The sequence below is a fragment of the Equus caballus genome, chromosome 2 (assembly GCF_041296265.1).
Source record: "Equus caballus isolate H_3958 breed thoroughbred chromosome 2, TB-T2T, whole genome shotgun sequence".
NCBI lineage: Eukaryota > Metazoa > Chordata > Mammalia > Perissodactyla > Equidae > Equus > Equus caballus.
The window spans coordinates 6,139,566-6,160,940 of record NC_091685.1 but is presented as its reverse complement, the minus strand read 5'-3'; the positions used below and the strand labels follow the sequence as shown (position 1 = coordinate 6,160,940).

Here is a 21,375-nt window from a genome sequence, read left to right as displayed (position 1 = left end):
TTGTCTTCAGTCATCCTGGACCAACTGGATCTCTTTTCCATCAAAACATGAACCCTTCCACTGTCCATTTAAAATTTGTTATTTTAAGGACTTTGATTTTTGAATAAGAACATTACTTCGACCTGGCCACTATGTTCTGTTTTTCATAGTTAATTCGAAACAGACCAGAACTCTGGGATTACTTCAATGCAAACAATTTATTCTTCAGGATTTTCCTCTAAGTAGAGGAACTTTCTCCACTCTTACACAGTAAAATACCATGTTTCTGGTCCTCTGGCTCAAGGTTTTCCTTAATGTGATTCAGGCCCCAGGGCCATCCCAAGGGAAAAGAAGGAAAGCAATAAGCCCTGTGCTGGACACCTGGGTACATAGATAAAAACACGGTCCCTGCTTTGGAGGACCTCAAAGTTTACTGTGAAAGACGAACTGACAGTTCAATAAATCCTAATATAGTCATGTTTTCCATATACAACCGTAAAGGAGTGTGAACGTGCCGTGGAATCCAAAGGGAGGGATTGTTCTTGGGGAAGGAGGGAGGAGGAGGGTTGAGGAAGACTTCACAGAGGTTGTGAGTTTTGAAATGGGGTTTGAAGGATGAGTCAGAGTGTACTAGGCAGAAATGCATGGAAAGACATTCCAGATAGTAGGCACAGCTTAAAAAAAAAAGGCATGGAATAAGGACAAGTTCTGGGAATGCTGAGTAGCTCAATGTTACTATAACATATGGTACTTCGGGTGACCTGATGGGAACTGGAGAAGCAGGTGGGGGCCAGAATTCAGAAGGCCTTGGACTGTGGCCTGAGGGGTTAGATTTGCTCCTAACAGCCACGTACCCCCAGAAGGCTTCTGAGCCCCTCTTTAGCTGTTAGATTGGTTGGGCACTATTTCTTGGCCCTCTGTCTCTAGAACTGAGCCATTGCTCTTCTACTGGGTCCACTGTTTCTTCCTGGTCATCTAATCCTCTTAGCTCTACACTTCTGATGTTTTCAAAGCCTTGAAACCTGTCTGGATTTGGCGATGAGTAATCTTTTTCAGAAAGGATTTGGTGTTCCCCTCTGGCCCATACACTGTAGGCAAAGGGCATTGATGTTCTGGACTTGGATCAGCTCTGTCTGTTCTCCCCTCAAGGGAGCAGGGCTAGATAGTCAGTATGTTTGAGTTCCATGTTTAGTTCTTAAGGATTTGTAATCACTACTGATTAAGTATGAGCTGGTTAGTGATCTTCTTATTCAACCAGGGGGTTACTTAACTAGATAAGGACAGAGCTGAGAGCAAAACTCTTGTCTCCTGACTCCCAGTCCAGTGCTCTTTCTGGTGTGCTCCAGTTCCTGGCACTGTTTAGCCAGTTACGAGACAGACTAATTGCACTTGGCTACCTCAAACCGACAGGGTCAAGATTGAGAGCTGGAGGTGAAGGAAGCCCACGTTCCCAGAACCAATTCTGTGTTGTACCTCAAGCCAGACAGTATGATTTTATGTCTTTGGATACTTCCCTTTCTTCTGTAAAATGGGAGCAGAGCCCACTCAATCCTTCAGTTGCAGCTAGAGCAGAGGTTGGGGTGTAGGGGGGTTGTTCGTTTTGTGATGGCTAAGGGATGACCCATCTCTGTTCCAGTTGTAGAATCCTAGAATCAGAGCTGGAAGGAAGCTTGGAGGTGATCTGCGGTGACAGGCAGCTTCCTGTGGCCGCCCAAGCATGGAAGACTTCCCAGAACCAGAACCTTTCCAGTCTTTGGAAATGTTCAAGCTGAGAAAGGACGTTCAAGCAGAAGAGATCCTGCTCTCACGGGGCTTTCTGACAGAAGAGGTGGCTGGACGGGAGACTCCTTGGTTCCGACTTCTGCACACATTTTCTCTAACACCAGCTCGGGTGAGCTCGCAGGGCAGCTGTGTGGTTAATCACGGATGTCAAAGGGCTTCGACTGGGCAAACGTCACGGGTTACTAGTAACCACAGTACCAACAGCCACCATTTACTGTTTACAGCGCCAGGCACTGTACCCACCAAAGTGCTTCATATGTAGAATCGTGCGAGGTAGGGTGCATGATCATGATCTCTATTTCCTAGACGAGGAAATACAGCTTTAAATTTTTGCCCACGATCTCTCAGGGACAGAGCCTGGATCAAACTTAGGTTCATCAGATTCCAAAGCTGTTTTCGGCTTTTCTTTTTCTTCAGCTCGTTTCTATCTTGCTCTAAAACAGGAGAAGTGAGAAGCTTCGGAGCTCCGTTTCCCGCCGCCTCAGGAGCGGGAGGGAGACCAGCCGGGTCGGGAGGCGGCGGCCCTGCCGGCTGGGCAGCGACCTAGACCCGGGGATCCCCGATAGGCCGGCGGGCGGGGCCTTCCGTGGGCGGAGCCTTTCCGTGGGCGGGGCCTGCCGGCGGGCCGTGGGGCCCTTCGTGGGCGGGGCCAATGGGCGGCGCGGGCCGGAAGAGGCTCCGTGGGCGGACGCGAGCTGGGCAGGCGTGGGGGACGCCGCGTCCTGGGGCGCCTGAGGTCGGCAGTGGTGTCTCCGTGCGGCGTAACTCCTTGTTCGCTGTGTCCTGGCCGCTGCAGCCTCGCAGGACGATGGTGACCCGCCTGCTGCTGCGCCCCTGGGCCCGCGGTCCGGCGGTGGGCCCGGCAGCCCCGTGTCGGCCCCTCAGCGCCGGCTCCAGGCCCGGCCAGTACCTGCAGCGCAGCCTGGTGCCCACCATGCACTACCAGGACAGCCTGCCCAGGTGAGCCCGGCCTCCCGGCCCCCGCCGCCCGCCCCGGGTCGGCCCAGCCTCGCTCCAGTCACTCACGGCTCTTCTGCTGAATTCCTATCCGGGGGATGCCGCATCCCCCACCCTGGAAATCCGTGACTTTCGGAATCTCCTGGCACGGGAACCTCAGCACGCTCAGATTCTCTTCCAGAACGCCCCATTGCTCTCTGATTCTCTATCTTGAGCCCTACTCAGACTCCCTCGCCAATAACCCGGCGTCCAACCAGATATCCTAAAAAATATGCAACCGAACCCTGACCGCTCCAACTAGGGCGTCTCCTGCAGTGCTTTCGTGACTGCCCCGCATTCCTGTCCAGAGGACGGATGGGCCAGTTTCCGACACGTAATGGTTTCCCTCCCTCGGCTTCTCCCCACGCTCTTCACCCTGTTGCTCAGGCCCCTCGGCCCCACTCCCGGTGCCTCCAGCCCTACGCTCTTTGGCGCCCACCGGTCCCCTCCAGCCCGGGCTTCAGGTGCACCTACCCTCCCCCAGCTCCTTCTCAGCGTTCTGAGTCCGTCTTCGCCCGGAAACGTCGCTCCCACCGCACCTTCCTCAACATCACATTCACCCCCAGGTTCCTCTCCCTAAAATATCCTCCCTGCGCACAGTGCCCCTGCGGTTTCAGCCGCCTCACAGAAGTCTGACGCCACCCTTAGGACCCCTCAAACATTTATTCAGCAGCTCCAGAGCCCCCCAAGTTCTCTCCGTTCCTCCTCACCGTGGCCCCCCGCTTCTAAACACTTCGCCCAGAATCTGCTTTCCCTATGGAAACAGAACTTTTCTTAAATTCGGCTTCCAGTTTTCATAACCTTTGAACTCCCAGCCTTCGTCTGAACGGCCAGGTCTCCCTCTCCATCAGGAAATTTCCCCGGATCCCTTCACCCTCCAAAGCCTAACCCTAACTGCTCTACTCACTCGCCCGCCGGTTAGTTCCTGGTGCCAAGTTCCAAGTTTGTCTCAAAGACCCTTGTCACTTCCTGTCTCTGTAACCCCCTGTCAGGCGTCTCCAGGCCATGGCTGGCGGCCAGTGTCATCGTTTGTCGCCGTGCACACTTCAGAGTGAGCTTTGCATCACAAGCATCGCCTGACTCACACGAGCTTGCTGTTTTTCCCCACATCCAGGACCCATTTAGCCCACCCCCTCCCTCTCAGGAGGATCCTCTGAGGTCGTTCTTGTGAAAGCACAGTGTGCAGCCATCTCAGCAAACTAAAATGAGGTTATCTAGCCTGACGCCACTGTTTAAATTTGGCAGGAGGGTGAGAGAGAGAAAGAAAAAGGCTCTTTGTGCCTGTGAGATCAGCTGGAACACGCCTCCTCCCTGCGGCCTGTGTGAGCTGAGCCAGGATGTGGGGAGAGTGACAGAGCCTGTCTCCTCGCCAAGCCTAGCGGCAAACAGCCTTTGACTTCCCGGCAGGCCTGGGCCCCATCTGGGTTTAAGATCGGAGGGATTGCCTCCATTTTAGAATTGGAAAGCTGGAAAGAATATTCAAGATCATTTTGTCCAATCCACACAGTGATCTGTGGGAATCTGGAGCTACCTACCATAGCACTCATCACACATGTGTGACCTTAAATGACGACCCCCAGGCGTCCATTACCATTACCGCAGCTGGAAATTGGGGGTTAGATAAGATGAAATTCCTTTGATCTCTGAGATTCTAGACTAGTAAAATGTGTTATCTTTGATGCTCATTTTGTTGTCACACTTGGTGAAAAGCCCCGGCTTTGAGGTGCCTGGTGGAACATAGTTTCAGATTCCGGATCTGATACTCTTTATGTCTAACTTCAGGCAATTCAGTTAACTTCTTTGAGGCCCAGTTCTTACCTGCAAAGTAGGAAGAGAATGCACACAGTTCATAGAGAGAGAAGACGCCAAAGATAGGAACTGTCCTAATTCATTGGCGTGGGGAGAGAGACCCTTTGTATTAGGTAGTCGAAGTGCATGTCCCTCCCCCGCTTACTCTACTTCCTGTTCTTGTCATATCACTGCTGCCTTTTAACGTAGTGGCCTTGGACTTGCTTTCCTCTAGGAACCCTTGTATTATCATTTGCTTGTTTTTCAGGTGTTACATTTTTTTCTTTGCTCTTTTTTAGTGTGGTCAAATATTCATAACAAAATTTACCATTTTAACAATTTTTATGTGTACAGTTCAGTTAGGTGTTATTTTTAAGGATTAGATTGATGTACACTGAACAGTTAACCTCAAAATATCAAACTGCAAGGGGCTGGCCCCTTGGCCGAGTGGTTAAGTTCGCGCGCTCCGCTGCAGGCGGCCCAGTGTTTCGTTGGTTCGAATCCTGGGCGCGGACATGGCACTGCTCATCAAACCACGCTGAGGCAGCGTCCCACATGCCACAACTAGAAGGACCCACAACGAAGAATATACAACTATGTACCGGGGGGCTTTGGGGAGAAAAAGGAAAAATAAAATCTTTAAAAAAAAAAAAAATCAAACTGCAAGTCCTGAGGAGACACAAGGTAGATCAGCCTGACCTAGTCATTTGCATTATTAATTTGCTAAACATTTATTGATATGGATTTGGAGACCAATCAATCAAGGGGAGGAGTTTACCATATAGTGGGGGTTATTTGACAGGTGAACAGATGGTGAAGATATCATGTGATAAGTGGGAAGCAGCATTTCCTGGGGGTTAAGATCAGGAGACAGGAGTCCCACAGATCTGATTTTTTATCCAGCTCCACTTCTTACTAGTTTCATGGCTGTGAGCAAGTCATCTAACCTAAAAATGGGACTCATAATGTGACCTTCCTCTCAGGGTTGTTAGAATTAAATACCTTGATATAAAGCACTTAGTACAAAGTCTGGCACATAGTGAGTACTCGTTAGATATTCACAAGTACTGTAACTGCTTTAAAGATTTGTTGCATGTCTGGGATGTGCTGGGGACAACTGTTGTGTTGTTTTTGTGTTGTGGGAGTGACTTACTGTCTGGCTAAGAGAAGCTTCACAGACGATGTGATTTTTTTTTTTTTTTTTTTGGTGAGGAAGATTGGCCCTGAGCTAACATCTGTGCCAGTCTTCCTCTATTTTGTATGTGGGATGCTGCCACAGCATGACTTGATGAGTGGTGTATAAGTCCGTGCCTGGGATCCAAACACACGAACCCCAAGCTGCTGAAGCGGAGTGCACAAACTTAACCACTGGGCTACTGGGCTGGCCCCCAGAAGAGATGACTTTTGTGTTGGAATTAAGATCACCAAATGAGAAGTGTGAGGGAAGGATCGGGCAGCTCGTGCCAAGGAACAGAAGCCTGAACATTATGATGTGGTCAGAAATTTTGAGTTTATGGTAGGCCCAGCCCAAATTAAGGAGTCACCATTTGGGCCCTTAGTTATTTGAATTGGGCTGGGGTGTGTGTGTGTGTTGGGGGGCAGGGAATCCATTTTATATCTTTAAAAAATAATATTGGACACGTTTTAGGCCTATGCATGATCCACAATAAATGTCAACTATCTGTTGTTGTTTTTCTTTTAATCCCTAATCACTTTAGATCATAACCAGTGTTCAAGACAGAATGGGCGGGTTCCCTAGAATTCAGATGGGAGACAGGTGAGGCCAGAGTCCCCAGGGTGTGGAGGATAACAAAAACAGTAATGGTCTGGGCCCCAAAGACTTGTCTTTCACGTAGAGTGTCAACATCCAGAATGACTTTATCTGATTGGTAACTAGATTGTGTAAACACAGAAGGATTTCGGCTGTGTTCTTGCAGGAGGGACAGCAGGGTGCCTGCTGTTCCGAGGCAGATTGCGTAATGATAGCAGGTCATTTTCGCAGAGTCATTAACACAGGAGACAATAAGTGAGATAAATCTGCTTAGCGCTTACTGTTCTTCCATCTTTATTAAGGCAAATGATGTTTAGATGGGGGTGCGGTTCCTTAGATGGGGGTGGCGAAGGAGAACCTACCTGGTATTGATGGAACTGCCATGCATCTCTGAAGGCCCTAACTCTGCCTCTTTCAGGGCACCTGGCGAGTTACATCTCAGGGGGCTCAAGGAACTGCAAGTGTGCCCACAAAACCACTTTTGGTGTTCTTTGAGGAACTGTGGAGAAGGCAGGGTGGTGCAAAGAGACTGGAGATGACCTCACAACTTGATTTGTAAAGAGTAGAGAATAAATGTTGACTGTAAGTGAATGCTTACTCAAAAGGCGATTGTCGCGAACATGACTAACAATAATGTACAACTGAAATCTCACAAGGTTGTAATCTATCATAACATTAATAAAAAAAAAAAAGGCGATTGTCGCGGTAAGGGCCTTTGTGGTAGCAACTTACAGAAACTCTGTTTAAATTGGCTTAAGCCACCAGGAATGTGTGACCTCACAGACCTGAAAAGTCCAGGTTGGATCACGGGCCCATCTGATGTCATTAAGACTTTGTTTTTGGCCGGCTCGGTGGTGCAGTGGTGAAGTGCGCACGTTCCACTTCAGCAGCCCAGGGTTCACCAGTTCGGATCCCGGGTGTGGACATGGCACCACTTGGCAAGCCGTGATGTGGTAGGCATCCCACACATATAAAGTAGAGGAGGATGAGCATGGATGTTAGCTCAGGGCCAGTCTTCCTCAGTGAAAAGAGGAAGATTGCAGCAGTTAGCTCAGGGCTAATCTTCCTCAAAAAAAAACTGGGGGGAAAAAAGACTGTTTTGCCTTTCCACTCAACTCTTATCATTTGTGCGACTCCATTCTCAAGCAGGCTCTCTCCTCATGGTGACAAAGTGGCAGCCATCATTTAAGGCGTAGCTTACACCCTCATCTCTTAGTGACCTCAGCTGTTAGAGATTCCCCCTTCCTAACAGTTCAAAAACAGTTTAAAAATCCTGTAATTAAGTCTTAAAGATCCCCAGTGGGTCTCATTGGGTCTGAACCAGCGAGCTGTAAGCCCGCCCCAGGAGTTGGGTGGAGTCACCCCACCTGAACCACAGGGACTCGAATGGGAAGGAGTGGTGTTCCAGAAGAAGGGAGAATGGATGGGGGGCAGGCAAACAACAGAAAAGGTGAAGTGCTGTGTTGGGCACTGAGGGAGGGATGATGAGCTAGTTCCCTAGGGACGTGAACGGTCTAGTTGGCAGAGTTTGGATCTACAAGACTTGAGGAGGGAGGAGATAATAAAATCTAGTATTTATTGAGTGCTTACTATGCACCAGGCGCTGTCAATGATATGTATTGCCTCGTTTAATCAGCACAGAACCCTAGGAGGTACGTGTTAGTATTCTCCCCATGTTATAGATGAGGAAACTTAGGTACGAGGGGGCCGCGCGCCCAGCGTCACACAGCTGTGAATGATGAAGCCGGCGTCCGCTCGCAGCCATCGTGCAGCTGCCTTGCAGTGAGAGGAATCGACGTGACTGTGGAGGTTTCAGTCCCAGAGTTATGAAGGTCTTAGAGACCATCTCTTTCAGTTCCTTCCTCTTACTGAAGAAACAAATTGATCAGAGATGAAGAGTGACTTGTTTAAAAAATATTTAACAGTTTTATTGAGATCTAATTCACGTATATAAAATTCACTCTTTTAAAGTATACAGTTCAGTAGGGTTTTTTTGTACAATCACAGAGTTGTGCAACTATCACTACTATCTAATTCATTTCATTATCCCCCCCAAAACACCCGTACTCATTAGCAGTCACTCCCATCCCCCCTCCCACCCCGGGTTACCACTCATCTACTTACTGAAAAGTGACTTGTTTAAGAGTTGAACTCAGGTTTGTCTGGCTTCAGAGCTTATGGTTTTTGCAGCGTACCACCCGGTCCCCAAACAGAGAACACGTCTGCAGTCGGCAGGGTCGTGCTCCCTCGCAGACCTTCCATTTTCTCGCTCACCTGACCAGGTTGAAACTATGAGAGAGGAGGGGCGTACTGACAGGTACACAATCAGAAGAGGACAGAGGACCCAGTCTTGAGAAAACATGCACTTTTAGGGTAGGAGGACATAATGAGGGAAAAGAGACTCAGAAGAAGGTGATGTCAAAACCAACAGGATAGGAAGAGTGTCCAACTCCATCTTCTACATCCTTTAAGGATCTCACATCCTGCAGTCTGCGGGGGGAGAGACATAAGTACAGAAATGCCAGTAAATGAGGCCGAGAAGAATATAGGGTCCTGGGATGGGTTGGGGAGTAAAGGAAGGAGTAATCAGCTCATTCGTTTAACATACATTTACTAACTACTTTTCTGTGCTGGCCCATGTGCCAGTGGAGGTCAGAGAAGGGGTTTCAGAGGAAAAATCCTAATGAGCGGTGAGCCCCTCTCTCTGTACATCACCGTAATTATGAGAGCCATTTCTGTGCATTTCTTCTCAGCTCCACATTTGGTGACATCATGTTGGTAGCTTGCAATTGGCCTGGTGGGAGATTTACAGAAATTGGTAAATAGTACAAATCAGGTCTTCACCCGCTGCCCACCGGAGAGCTGGTTCACTAACTCATCAGTCCTTGGAGTGGATAACAGAGATGAGGATGGGGAGGGGTGGTCTTAGTGGCTTTGAGAGGAAGGAAACTTGTTTAATGTTGACGGCAGATGGTGGGGGTCAGGAGGGTGCTGGTGCTTCCTAGAAGTTGGGGAGTGGCTTTCTTTGGAGAGAAATCTGAAAGTAAGTGGTACTGTCAGAATAGTCAGATTTTAAGAAAGGTGAGGAGGTAAGAGAAATACTGGAGAAGTAGTTATGGAATATAGGGTAGTTTATTCAGCACAGAATGGGGGTTCTAAATGGTGTAGTGGAAGTGGCTAGTGAAGAATAGTAGCTACATGGGGCCAAACTGGCTGTTGCTGAGCGGGTGAAAAGAAATAATTGGGGACAGGGTTTGTGCCTATGGTGGGAGGTGTGGAAACAGAAGGGAAGCGGGAAACTCAGAGGGAAATGGAAAGGAGAGAGTGTGAGCTAGTGAAAGGTATCTAGATGACTATAAATATACATTCAGAGTGTGCTGTGTGTCTAATGCTTACTGTATCTCAGATACATTGCTAATTTCTTTATATTATTATTTCATTTAATCCTCATAATAGCCCAGTGAGCTATTATTTAACAAATGGAGAAAGGGGGGCCAGAGAGGTAAGAAATTTGCCCAAAATCACATGGATAGTAAGTGACAGTCTAGGATGCAACTCCAGATCCGTGAGAGTGCAAAGGCTGTGACCTTAACCTCTCCGTAGACCAGCTGTGCTAGTGATGGACTTGTGCTGCGTGCGGGTGAACTTGACACACAGGATTTCTGATCGCTCTGTGAGGCAGTCAGTTCTTCTCTCCAACTATAGGCAGGATGGAGTCCGAGGGACATCAAGTAATTTGCTGCCTTTACCCATATAGCTAGAGGTTAAGGGCAGAACTGGGCCTCAAGCCTAGGTCTGATTCTAAATCTCATTATCTTTCCACTGTGTCAGTAGTTTTTACACTTTTTGACTTCACAGATCAGTAAAGTTATGGGGGGAAATATTATTATCAACATTATTTCGTAAAAGGAAGGACCTTTAATGATCCCCAACCCCATCTAAAACAAAAGAAAAGAGACAATCTCAGAATTATGGATAGACTTTTAAATTAAGCAAATTTAGCTTTGTGAAAAGCTCACTATACTGTTTTTTCTTTTCACTGTGAACCAGTAACTTCGTATACATGGCCATCATCTGCCAAGTATCAGATAATTCAGTGATGTGGACTGTGTTGCTGTATGGCGTTTGCATTGAGGGCATCTTGTATAATGCAAAAATGTAGACCTGGTAGGTTTGGCATATTCATTAAGTTATCTTTAATATTTTTTTAAGAGAAAACACGTGATTTTTGTATCCATGATACAAATATTTATGCAGAATCTCTACTGCCTCAATTTAGTCCCATTGATAAAATTCAGTTTCTGTTGTATTAGTAACTCAAAAATAAGTCATCTCTCTGAAAACTTGCTTTGCCCCACTAAAATAAGTTCAGGCTACAGTTAACATTTCAGAAGCTTTTTAATAGGGACTCTTTTTATTAAACTGCCGTTGCCTCTAATTTAGAATTTTCTTGAAAAAGAAGGTAAACTTTTATTAATAACCCTACTGTGTCAAAAGAAATTCCTGGGCCAGCCCCAGTGGCCTGGTGGTTAACTTCAGTGTGCTCAGCTTTGGTGACCTGGGCACAGACCTACAACACTTGTCTGTCAGTGGCCATTCTCTGGCGGTGGCTCACATACAAAATTGAGGACAGTTGGCAATAGATGTTAGCTCAGGGCAGATCTTCCTCAGCACAAAAATTAAAAAATTTAAAAAACCCAAAGTCCTGAGAAAAGTAAGTGGGTAATGTGGAAATTATGAGGTGGCTGAGGTAGTGTTGGGACTTTCTGTGTAAGTCCATGGATGTAAATGATCTACAGGATTGAAGTGTCACGATTGGTTACTTAGTGCAGCCTAAGTTCATGATGGCTGTAAATCTTTCATATTTGTTTTTAGCATCTTGTTTTGGATAAACATGCTTTGAAAAACAAATGGAAGAACCACAGTATTTCTAACAGTAAGGTTTTAAACTATGTTTTATGAATAACTTTTCATTTTTCCTAAAATGGCTGCCATATTTACATATTTTGAATATAGCAGTGTTAATTTTGAGCTGGCAGAGGTAACCTAACAAACTATGATTAAATTTTGGTACTAGGGGATATATCTTTCAGTAAAATTATTGGAATGAAAAAGAAAGTACACCTCGTTGTACTGTCCATGTGTGTTCATTTCACAGTGGACCAGTAACTTCCTGCCGTGGCCGTCGCAGGGAACCGACTAGTAGAGAATGATGAGGAAGTGGGCACGTGGGAAGATCTGGTCCCTCCTCACGGGCCTCCTGCGGGCCGGGCATGGCTTGGGGGGCCATCCCATATTTGGCTGGCCCTTAGACAGACCTGTGTTTCACCTTTGTATCGTTCTCTGTCATAAAATTAACAAGAAAATTAAAAATAGAACTTTCAAAATTCCTCTTGGGGCAGAAAAATGCAATTGTTCAAACTAAGGGTAGAATTAAAATCAGGGCCAATACAGAGATAGCACAGGTATTATAGTTGTGACCAGGAAACGGGAGTGCTTCTGGCAGCTTCTGCTTCTCCATTTTAAATCTCTTGGTATATTTGCTAATTTATCTTATGAAATTCATCATTAATACATTAAAAAGTTATTAGTTTACTTAAAAATAGAGTTACCATTGATACTTACATTAGTGAATCTATCAATTCTGATTTGCCAGTGGCTTCCCATTGTTGGTTTTTTCAGAAGGAAATTAATTATCCAGTAGTAATTAGTTTATGAGTTTGGATTGTGAAGCTTATTAACATCTTCCACATATTGTCACCCTACACCAACCATGCTTTTTCCCCAGGCTTCCTATTCCCAAACTTGAAGACACCATTAGGAGATACCTCAATGCGCAGAAGCCTCTCTTGGATGACAGCCAGTTCAGGTAAATGCTGAGAACTCTGCATGATGATGGTTGGGTGGTTCAAGAGACGCTGGCAAGTAGTGGCGGACCAAGCTTCTTCGGGGGTGTCTATGATTTGATTGGGTCTCCAGGAACCTGGGACTAGTCTCCGCATTTGCAAAGTCAGGAAATAGATTTTCACTAATAAAGGGCTGACTAAGCCCTGAGGTGAGACTCTCTAACCAGACTCAACAGGTGATGGCGTATAAGCCAGAAGGCCAATTTGTCCTGTATCCTGGTAGGTGTACCTGGGAGGCTGGTTGGTACTGGTCATCTGCAGAGAGCGTGTGCTCCTGATGGGCAAGTCCACTGAGGAGAGCACATGGTAGACCAGAAGTTTGCTTGGTGTGTGTACTGAGTTAGATGGTGTGCCCCCAAAATTTCTGCTCTTCTTGCAACCTCACTATGTGACCTTATTTGGAAATAGGGTTGTTGCAGATGTAATTAGTTAAGATGAGGTCATACTTGAAGTAGGGTGGGTCATTAATCCAATATGACTGGTGTCCCTATAAGAAGAGAAGAGACACAGAGACAGCCATGTAATGATGGAGGCAGACACTAGAGGGTGTCAACAAGGAATGCCAGGGACACCTTGTGACACCAGAAGCTAAGAGAAAGGCATGGAACAGACTCGCCCGTAGAGCCTTCAGAGAGAATATGGTCCCGTCCACACCTTGATTTTGTCCTTCCAGCCTCCAGAACTGTGACAGGATAAATATCTGTTGTTTCAAGCCATCCAGTTTGTGGTACTTTGTTATGGCAGTCATAGGAAACTAATGCAGCGTGGCATTAGGAAGTAATACTGGATATTGTCCCAAAGTGGATTGCGTTAACCTCCTGTATCGTAGTATAGTACTCTTTTTCCATAATGGGAATTTTTTTGTGTAGATAGCTGAGATTGTCATTGGGATCACAGAATCCTTCACTGGACGTTGATGGAAGAATGAAGATGAGCTGCTCATAGTCTAGTCCTCTGCTTTTAAAATATTATGAGTCACTTGAGGCTTCTTTTGAATAGTAATAATTTAATAGCTACCAGTTATTAAGTGTTAGTTTCAAACTACCCTAAATCCTTAGCTTTATACTTTTTTAATCTTGTGAAGTGGTATATTATCACTTTACACGTAAAGAAGCTGAGACTCAGAGAGATCAAGTAACTTGTCCAAGGTCACACAGTTTGAAAGTGACAGAGCTAGAAGTCAGACTTAGCTCTTTTTGACTCCAAAGCTCCTGTCCTTTTCTCTATGCCAAGCTGCCTCCTAGATTACAGATTATTTTATGAGATGTTGATTGACCTTCCCGATCAGTCATTTTAAGAACATATCCTAGATTTATTTGTTTTGCATTGATTCCTGTTCTTCTGACCAGAGGTGCTTTCTGATCTCAGTCTCAGGTTCGAGAGATACACTACATGGGACTCGAAGCTCGGTATGTGAGTCCTTGACTGTGAATCTAAAAATCATGTATTCCCTGCCATGGTTTGATTCCATCTTTTCCTAAACATTTCAGGAAAACAGAACAGCTTTGCAAGAGTTTTGAAAGTGGGATTGGAAAAGAGCTGCACGAGCAGCTGGTTGCTCAGGACAAGCAGAATAAACACACGAGCTACATTTCAGGTGGGTAGGCTGGGCTGTGGGCGCAATTTTTCCCAGAGCTCTCCACAGTGGAAAATAAGGCATCTTCTCTCCTGTTTTGCTCTCACAAATATTTTTGGTGAGACCAGCACTGAAGTGATGTCTCATCCTCTCTTCCTAAGATATGCATTAAGGCTGAGTGAGTTCCTTCTCCACTCAGGTATTGACTGGAATCTGGGCTCAAGAGCAATGGCTTGCCTCCTCTGTAGGAAGGACCCAGACAACCTAATCATTGGTTCTGTCTGCAAAGGATGCAGGATTAAGTCCTATGTCTTTTTTTTTTTTTTTTTTTTTTTTGCTGAGGAAGATACACCCTGAGCTAACATCTGTTGCCAATCTTCCTCTCTTTGTATATGAGCCTCCACCACAGCATGGCCACTGACAGATGAGTGGTGTAGGTCCACGCCTGGGAACTGAACCCGTGCTCCTGAAGTGGGGTGCACCAAACTTAACCACTAAGTCACTGGGGCTGGCCCAAAGTCCTGTGTCTTGTGTGTATCATTTCAGATCCTTCATGGTCTGGCCTAACTGCCCTCTCCAGCCTTGTCTCTTACCAATCTTCCTGACACACTTCATGCTTCAACAGAACTGAACAGCTCATTGTTCCCTCAGCCCTTTAGTCTTTCCTCCTCCTGTGCCTTTATCCATGTTGTTCCCACGGCCGTTTTTTACCTGGAGAATTCTTCCTTTAAATCCAGCAGGGATGGTTTTTCTGTGAAACCTTTTGGTCTTTCTCCCTCTCCATTCAGAGTTGACTGCTTCCACCTCGGTTCCCACAGCACTTCTTTTAATTTAGTTCATATTGTTATTTAGGTTATACATGAACATAGTTTACAGAATCAAATAGTTCTGTCAGGCTTGTTAGGAGAAACCATAGTTTCCTAATTCTCCCCTCATTCCTCCCTCCTCACTTTCAGCTGCTCCCTGATTCTTTTGATACATAGCCCCATTCTTTAAATTACACCTACATTACTGCATCTTAACTCTTATCTACTGACATCTCACTACAGAAGATGAGAACTCAGCAGCCCCTTCTATCCCCACCACACACATGAGCCTTGTGTGCACTTCCTGTGCCCTGGTTTTCACGTTGAGTTAGTGGGGGTTTGGTTCGCTCAGTGTTTAGTGTTTACACTGTTAGGGTCATATTCACGCTACCATCAGCTGAGTTGTGTAGCATGTTGGGATTTTTTCCTTTTGTATACAAACTTTTTGTTTTTTCTGAAGTTAATTATCTTATACTTTCTTTTGTTTAGCCTTCTAGGTGCTTAATAATTTATCTGGGAATTTTTTTTAAGTTCTTATCTTCCGTCAGAGTCTATCTCCAAGTGGCTTTTTTTCCGTTTGTTTTGCCCTTTTTTCTTTCTTCAGATGCTTCCTAATCTGTCTGTTGTCTTGGATATGATGAGACATTAAAAAGCTGTTGGCAGGGCTCACCCGGTGGCGCAGCAGTTAAGTACGCACGTTCTGTTTGAGCAGCCCAGGGTTCGCCGGTTTGGATCCCAGGCGCGGACATGGCACTGCTTGTCAAGCCATGCTGTGGCCATCCCACATATAAAGTGGAGGAAGATGGGCACAGATGTTAGCTCAGGGCCAGTCTTCCTCAGCAAAAAAAGAGGAGGATTGGCAGCAGATGTTAGCTCAGGGCTGATCTTCCTCAGGAAGAAAAAAAAAAAAAAGCTGTTGGAAACTCTGGATGAGGGTGGGCCTCATCAGACACAGCTTCTTGTGACGTGGTCTGGCTAGACCATTCGTTGCTGAACATAATGTTTGCATCTTTGGGTTAGACTCCCAGGGAAGGCTTTGCCAGGAAACTGCCAAAAGGCCTGTTCCTGCTTGCTGGTGTTGGAGGCATGTGGTAAGGGAAGAGGGCTTGGATCTCGGCTGTGACTTATGTCCCCCAGTTTTACTTTCTCCAGAGAATAAAACTTAAGTCTTTACTGGAGTGGGGAGGGAATCTGTGGGTGGGAGTGAGGGTCTGATTAAACAGCCTTTGAACAGATCTGTCTAGGCTGCCAATTCCTGAGTCCTGTGGGGGTTCTGCTGTGTAAATCCTATTATTTCTTGGCTTTCTCTGCCACCAGCTTAGACTGGGCTTTCTGAGTCTGCTTTAGTCGTTACCAGTTGCCTAAATGCTTTCCAGCTTCCAATGTTTGCTCTTTTCTCATCTCTCATTCTCTGTGCCTTGTTAGTTGATGTCTCTTTAAAATTCTTTTACTGAAGGGATCAGAGGCCTAAATTCACGTCTTCTTTGATCAAACACATCCTACCTCCCAGTGCTTCTTTTCTCTCACCATTGCATTATGTTTGAATTCTGTTCGTCTCCTTCACCAGAGTTCTTCCGAATCAAGGTCCATGTCCTTTTCCTCTCTATATCCCCTGGCCTGAGTCTCAAGGAATGAAAGGGAATGAATGGGCCAAAAAATGAACAATAGATACGTTTGTGTCCCTTAATCCCTTTCCCAGTGCTTTACATGTGAAAATTATTTCCTCCAGTGGAAGATGGTTCTTATTTGTAGAATATATCCATGCTTGCTAATCCTGGCAGCAACTTCCCTTGAAGACACATTTTCTGATAAAATATTGCTTCTGGAATTTTTCAGACAAAACATCCACAGGAGTGCAGAGGGCTAGTTTGAGTGATCCACACGCATCGTTAGTTATTTCTAATTGCTTTATGAGCATTTCCTAAGAGAGGGAGTGTGGGAGTGTACATAGTACACAGAGTGATGGTGAAGACGCCTGACATCAGGGAGTCAGCAAGTGTGAGTGTTGTCCCTGAAAGGAGATGAAGAAGAGAAACCTAAGGAGACAGGGTGGGGCTTAACAAATATTCTGTTCCAGCACGAATGCAAGTGAGGCGTTATTGTATTTTATTCCTTTAAGAGCAAAGAAAGGAAACAGAATGGAGAAGAAAAAGCGATTAATAAACTTTAGGGAAATGCAAATCAAAAGCACAATGAGATACCCACTAGAATGGCTCCAATCCAACAGACAGACAATAACAATAAAAGATGTTGCCGAGGATATGGAGGGATTGGACCCCTCAGCTGCTGGTTGTAGCGGTGCAGCCACTTTGGAAAACACTCTGGCATTTCCTCAGAAGGTGAAACACAGACTCACCACGTGTCCTAGCAACTCCACTCCCAGCTGTATCCCCAAGAGAACTGAGAGCATATGTCCACACAGAAACTTGTACGGAGCAGCATTATTCATAATAACCAAAAAGTAGAAACAACCCAAATGTCCATAGACTGATGAATGAATAAACAAAATGTGGTATATCCATATAATGGGACATTATTCAGCAATTAAAAGAAAGAAATAACTGCTATATGCTACAACATGTGTGAACCTCAAAAACATTATTATAAGTGTTACATGCCGGATGTAAAAGACCATATATTGTATGATCCTGTTTATATGTCATGAATGATTGCAGAGCAAAAAAATAATCTGGAAATTCTACCCTCTGGAGATTGATGTCATTTCTTCTGCATATGCTTGATCTATTTTCTTTCTCAAATTTTATTTGTAGGGACTGTATTAACTTTTTATGTGTTCTTTCTTAATTTTTATTGTTTAGGCCCCTGGTTTGATATGTACTTAACTGCGCGAGACTCCATTGTCTTGAACTTTAATCCATTTATGGCATTCAATCCTGACCCAAAGTCTGAGTATAATGACCAGCTCACCCGGGCGACCAACCTGACTGTTTCTGCCGTCCGGTTCCTGAAGACACTGAGGGCTGGCCTTTTGGAGCCAGAAGTGTTCCACTTGAACCCTGCCAAAAGTGACACTGATACCTTCAAGAGACTCATACGCTTTGTGCCTTCCTCTCTGTCCTGGTATGGTGCCTACTTGGTCAATGCGTATCCCCTGGATATGTCCCAGTATTTTCGGCTTTTCAATTCAACTCGTTTACCCAGACCCAGTCGGGATGAACTCTTCACTGATGACAAGGCCAGACACCTCCTGGTTCTAAGAAAAGGACATTTCTATGTCTTTGATGTCCTGGATCAAGATGGGAACATTGTGAGCCCCTCCGAAATCCAAGCTCATCTGAAGTACATTCTCTCAGACAGCAGCCCCGCCCCTGAGTTTCCACTGGCGTATCTGACCAGTGAGAACCGAGACGTGTGGGCAGAGCTCAGGCAGAAGCTGGTGAATGGGGGCAACGAGGAGACCCTGAGGAAGGTGGACTCTGCTGTGTTCTGTCTCTGCCTAGATGACTTCCCCATCAAGGACCTAATCCACTTGTCCCACAGCATGCTTCACGGAGATGGCACCAACCGCTGGTTTGATAAATCGTTTAACCTCGTGATAGCTGAGGACGGCACTGCTGGCGTCCACTTTGAACATGCTTGGGGCGACGGTGTGGCAGTGCTCAGGTTCTTTCATGAAGTGTTTAAAGACAGCACTCAGGCCCCCGCCATCACTCCACAGAGCCAGCCGGCCAAGACTGACTCCTCTATTGCCGTGCAGAAACTCAGCTTCAAGCTGAGTGATGCCTTGAAGACTGGCATCAGTGCTGCTAAGGACAAGTTTGATGCCACCGTGACAACCCTCACCATCGACATCATCCGGTTTCAGAGAGGAGGCAAAGAATTCCTGAAGAAGCAGAAGCTGAGCCCTGACTCGGTGGCCCAGCTGGCCTTCCAGATGGCCTTTCTGAGGCAGTACGGGCAGACCGTGGCCACCTACGAGTCCTGTAGCACAGCAGCATTCAAGCACGGCCGCACCGAGACCATCCGCCCGGCCTCCGTCTTCACAAAGAGGTGCTCTGAGGCCTTTGTCAGGGAGCCCTCCAAGCACAGTGCTGCGGAGCTTCAGCAGATGATGGCCGAGTGCTCCAAGTACCACGGCCGGCTGACCAAAGAGGCAGCAATGGGTGAGACGGGGGTGGGAGCACGCCCTTGGGTCTCCCTGCCCTCAGCGCTGGGGTAAGCCTCAGTAATATTCTGTCTCACATCTAGGTTCCACCCCTTCACTACGTCAATGCATCTGCCATCTCCCAAAATGACTGTTTTTCTGCCCCAGCGGTCTGAATAGCCAGACTAGCTGCTAGGGGTCAGAATGTTCTCGCCTCCTAAGCTGAGATGGGGAAATGCATCTCACTTCATGCTCAAGTAAGGTCACTTTCAGCGGTGACACGATTCGCTTTCTCTTAGTTAACGATCATCAGACTCACTTTTGACAATTTAGGATTTCTGAGCCCGCAGCCCCTCTTCCTTCACCTCAGTTGCAGTGTGTTTGGTCCCTGTACACAGGCCGTCCCAGAAGCGCTTTCCACACCTAAGCGTCAGCCTTCTTTGCCTCTTTGAGGTAAAATTCGAGACCTGGAGAGGACCTGGAGGATCACGCAGTCCAGTCCTTTTATGCAGCCCAAAGTCCTGGACTGAAGGGAACCTCCAAGACGCTCTGGTCTCATTCTTCTCCAGTTTATAGGTAGGAAACGGAGGCCCCTGGCCCAGGGTTACACAGCAAGTTAGCAATGAGGCTGAGATTAGAAGCCCTTTCCGTTTCACTCCACTGGCTCAGTCTTGGCTTTTACACTTGACTTGGACTTTGGGTTTTATCTTAGTTTTTGAGTCCATCGCTCTCTTCACATACTTTTTTTGGCTGTTTGACTAAACTGATTCAGTTTCAGAATTTTTGAATTCACACTTTTATTTTAGGCTCATTTTTAGCTCAGCTTTTTTTAAAGGAATTGTTCTAGAATGAGCTGCGCCAGAGGTTGGGGAGCTGGCAGTGTGCATGCCGAGTAGACAGGCCTTGCTCCACTGTGAGGCTGCTGGGAAGGGGCCTCCTCCTGTGGGGGGAGGTGTTTCTCAGGCCTCTCTCAGATCCGGGAGTCAGACTTTGCCTTCCCTCTGTCTCTGCAGGCCAGGGCTTTGACCGCCACTTGTTTGTTCTGCGGTACTTGGCAGCAGCCAAAGGGATTTCCGTGCCTGAGCTGTTCCTGGACCCTGCATACGGGCAGATGAACCACAACGTCCTGTCTACGAGCACGCTGAGCAGCCCAGAAGTGAGCCTCGGCGGCTTTGCCCCCGTGGTCCCCGATGGCTTTGGCGTTGGGTATGCTGTTCACGACGATTGGATAGGCTGCAACGTCTCCTCCTACCCAGGCCGCAACAGCCAGGAGTTTCTCCAGTGTGTGGAGAAGGCCTTGGAAGACATGTTTGATGCCTTAGAAGGCAAAGCCATCAAAACTTAACTTCTGGGCCGGTGAAAAGCCTCCATCGCTTCATCGCCATGAAAATTGGGGCCGATGTAACCAATAGGTGCTACTCTGTGACTAATGCAGCTGACTGTGAGGTGCCCGGGCTGTAAGGCTTGAGCTTTAAAATCCTGGCGTTAAAGCTAAACATGTAATTTTCAAGTGGGACTAGATCACAACTAAAGATGATGGGAGATTTCAATTTCAAGGGGATTTGGTCAAGGGATAGGATTCGGAAAAATAATTCAGGTGTATTTATTGTTGAAGCAGAAATAAAATTTGATTATTGCTTGGAGATGGTTCCTCTTTGCTTTTTTTACCTAATTTCCTAATTCCCGCAAAGAACAACAGTAAGTTCAGTAAGTTCGGGCAGCAGTAAGTTCCCACTGGCTCCTGGCTCTTCAGGTGATGGTGGGAAACGCTGTTTCATCCCCCCTATTAACTTGCTCCTCTCCTGGGATGTCCTCTCTTTAAAAATCCTCTTCGGGGCTGGCCCAGTGGCGCAGCGGTTAAGTGCTCATGTTCCGCTTCTCGGTGACCCAGGTTTTGCCAGTTCGGATCCCGGGTGTGGACATGGCACCGCTTGGCACACCATGCTGTAGTAGGCATCCCACATATAAAGTAGAGGAAGACGGGCACGGATGTTAGCTCAGGGCCAGTCTTCCTCAGCAAAAAGAGGAGGATTGGCAGCAGATGTTAGCTCAGAGCTAATCTTCCTCAAAAAAAATAAAGATTTATGATTCGTGCGTATTTATTTTAACCAGGTGACTCATGTGCTAATTATGGCCTAATGTGGAAATAATCACTCTGTACCTTTTGCAGTTGAAACTTCTCCACTGAGTGAAGCGACACAGAATTTTTGTTAGAACACTGCTATTCAATTTATTGTTAGAACACAGCTGTAACATGAAAGGAAGGGGGTTTTGTTCTGTTCTGTTTGTTTTTTGAAAAGGAAGGTTTCTGTTTGTGTTTAATTTTACCTGCACGCTCAGTGGCTTGTCCACCAGGTTATTGGACAGCTGGGATTTGAATTCTGGTACGAGCCAGTCACAGAGCACATCCAATGCCTCATCTCACGTAGTCCTCCTTACAGTTCTGTAAACATGCCTGCACATCTTAGCCGACTCCGCCCACCCTTCACTCAGTCATCGTTTAGTGAATTTCCCACAGGTACCAGGTCCTCTGTATTCCTTGGTTTGATTAGAGAGAGACAACTGATGGCTGCCAGTGCACATAAATATATTGCCGCTCTCATTCATGAACATAACTGGGAATACCTGAACTCCTGGTTCATAACCGGGATTATCTGAACTCCCGG

At 46.5% G+C, this 21,375-nt stretch overlaps 1 protein-coding gene across 2 annotated transcripts; it reads left to right on the top strand.

Annotated features, from left to right (window-relative positions):
- Positions 1–2,353: 2,353 nt before the first annotated feature.
- On the top strand, positions 2,354–20,352 carry CPT2 (carnitine palmitoyltransferase 2). 2 transcript variants are annotated; one of them, XM_001489650.7, is made up of 5 exons: positions 2,354–2,721; positions 12,105–12,185; positions 13,713–13,819; positions 17,424–18,728; positions 19,723–20,352. In XM_001489650.7, exons 1-5 carry the CDS (start codon positions 2,414–2,416, stop codon positions 20,052–20,054), a joined length of 2,133 nt encoding a protein of 710 aa, XP_001489700.2. In that variant the 5' UTR covers positions 2,354–2,413; the 3' UTR covers positions 20,055–20,352. The 2 variants fall into 2 exon arrangements, with proteins under 2 accessions (XP_001489700.2, XP_070116045.1); XM_070259944.1 differs by having other exon boundaries at positions 2,397–2,721; positions 17,424–18,780.
- Positions 20,353–21,375: the final 1,023 nt, after the last annotated feature.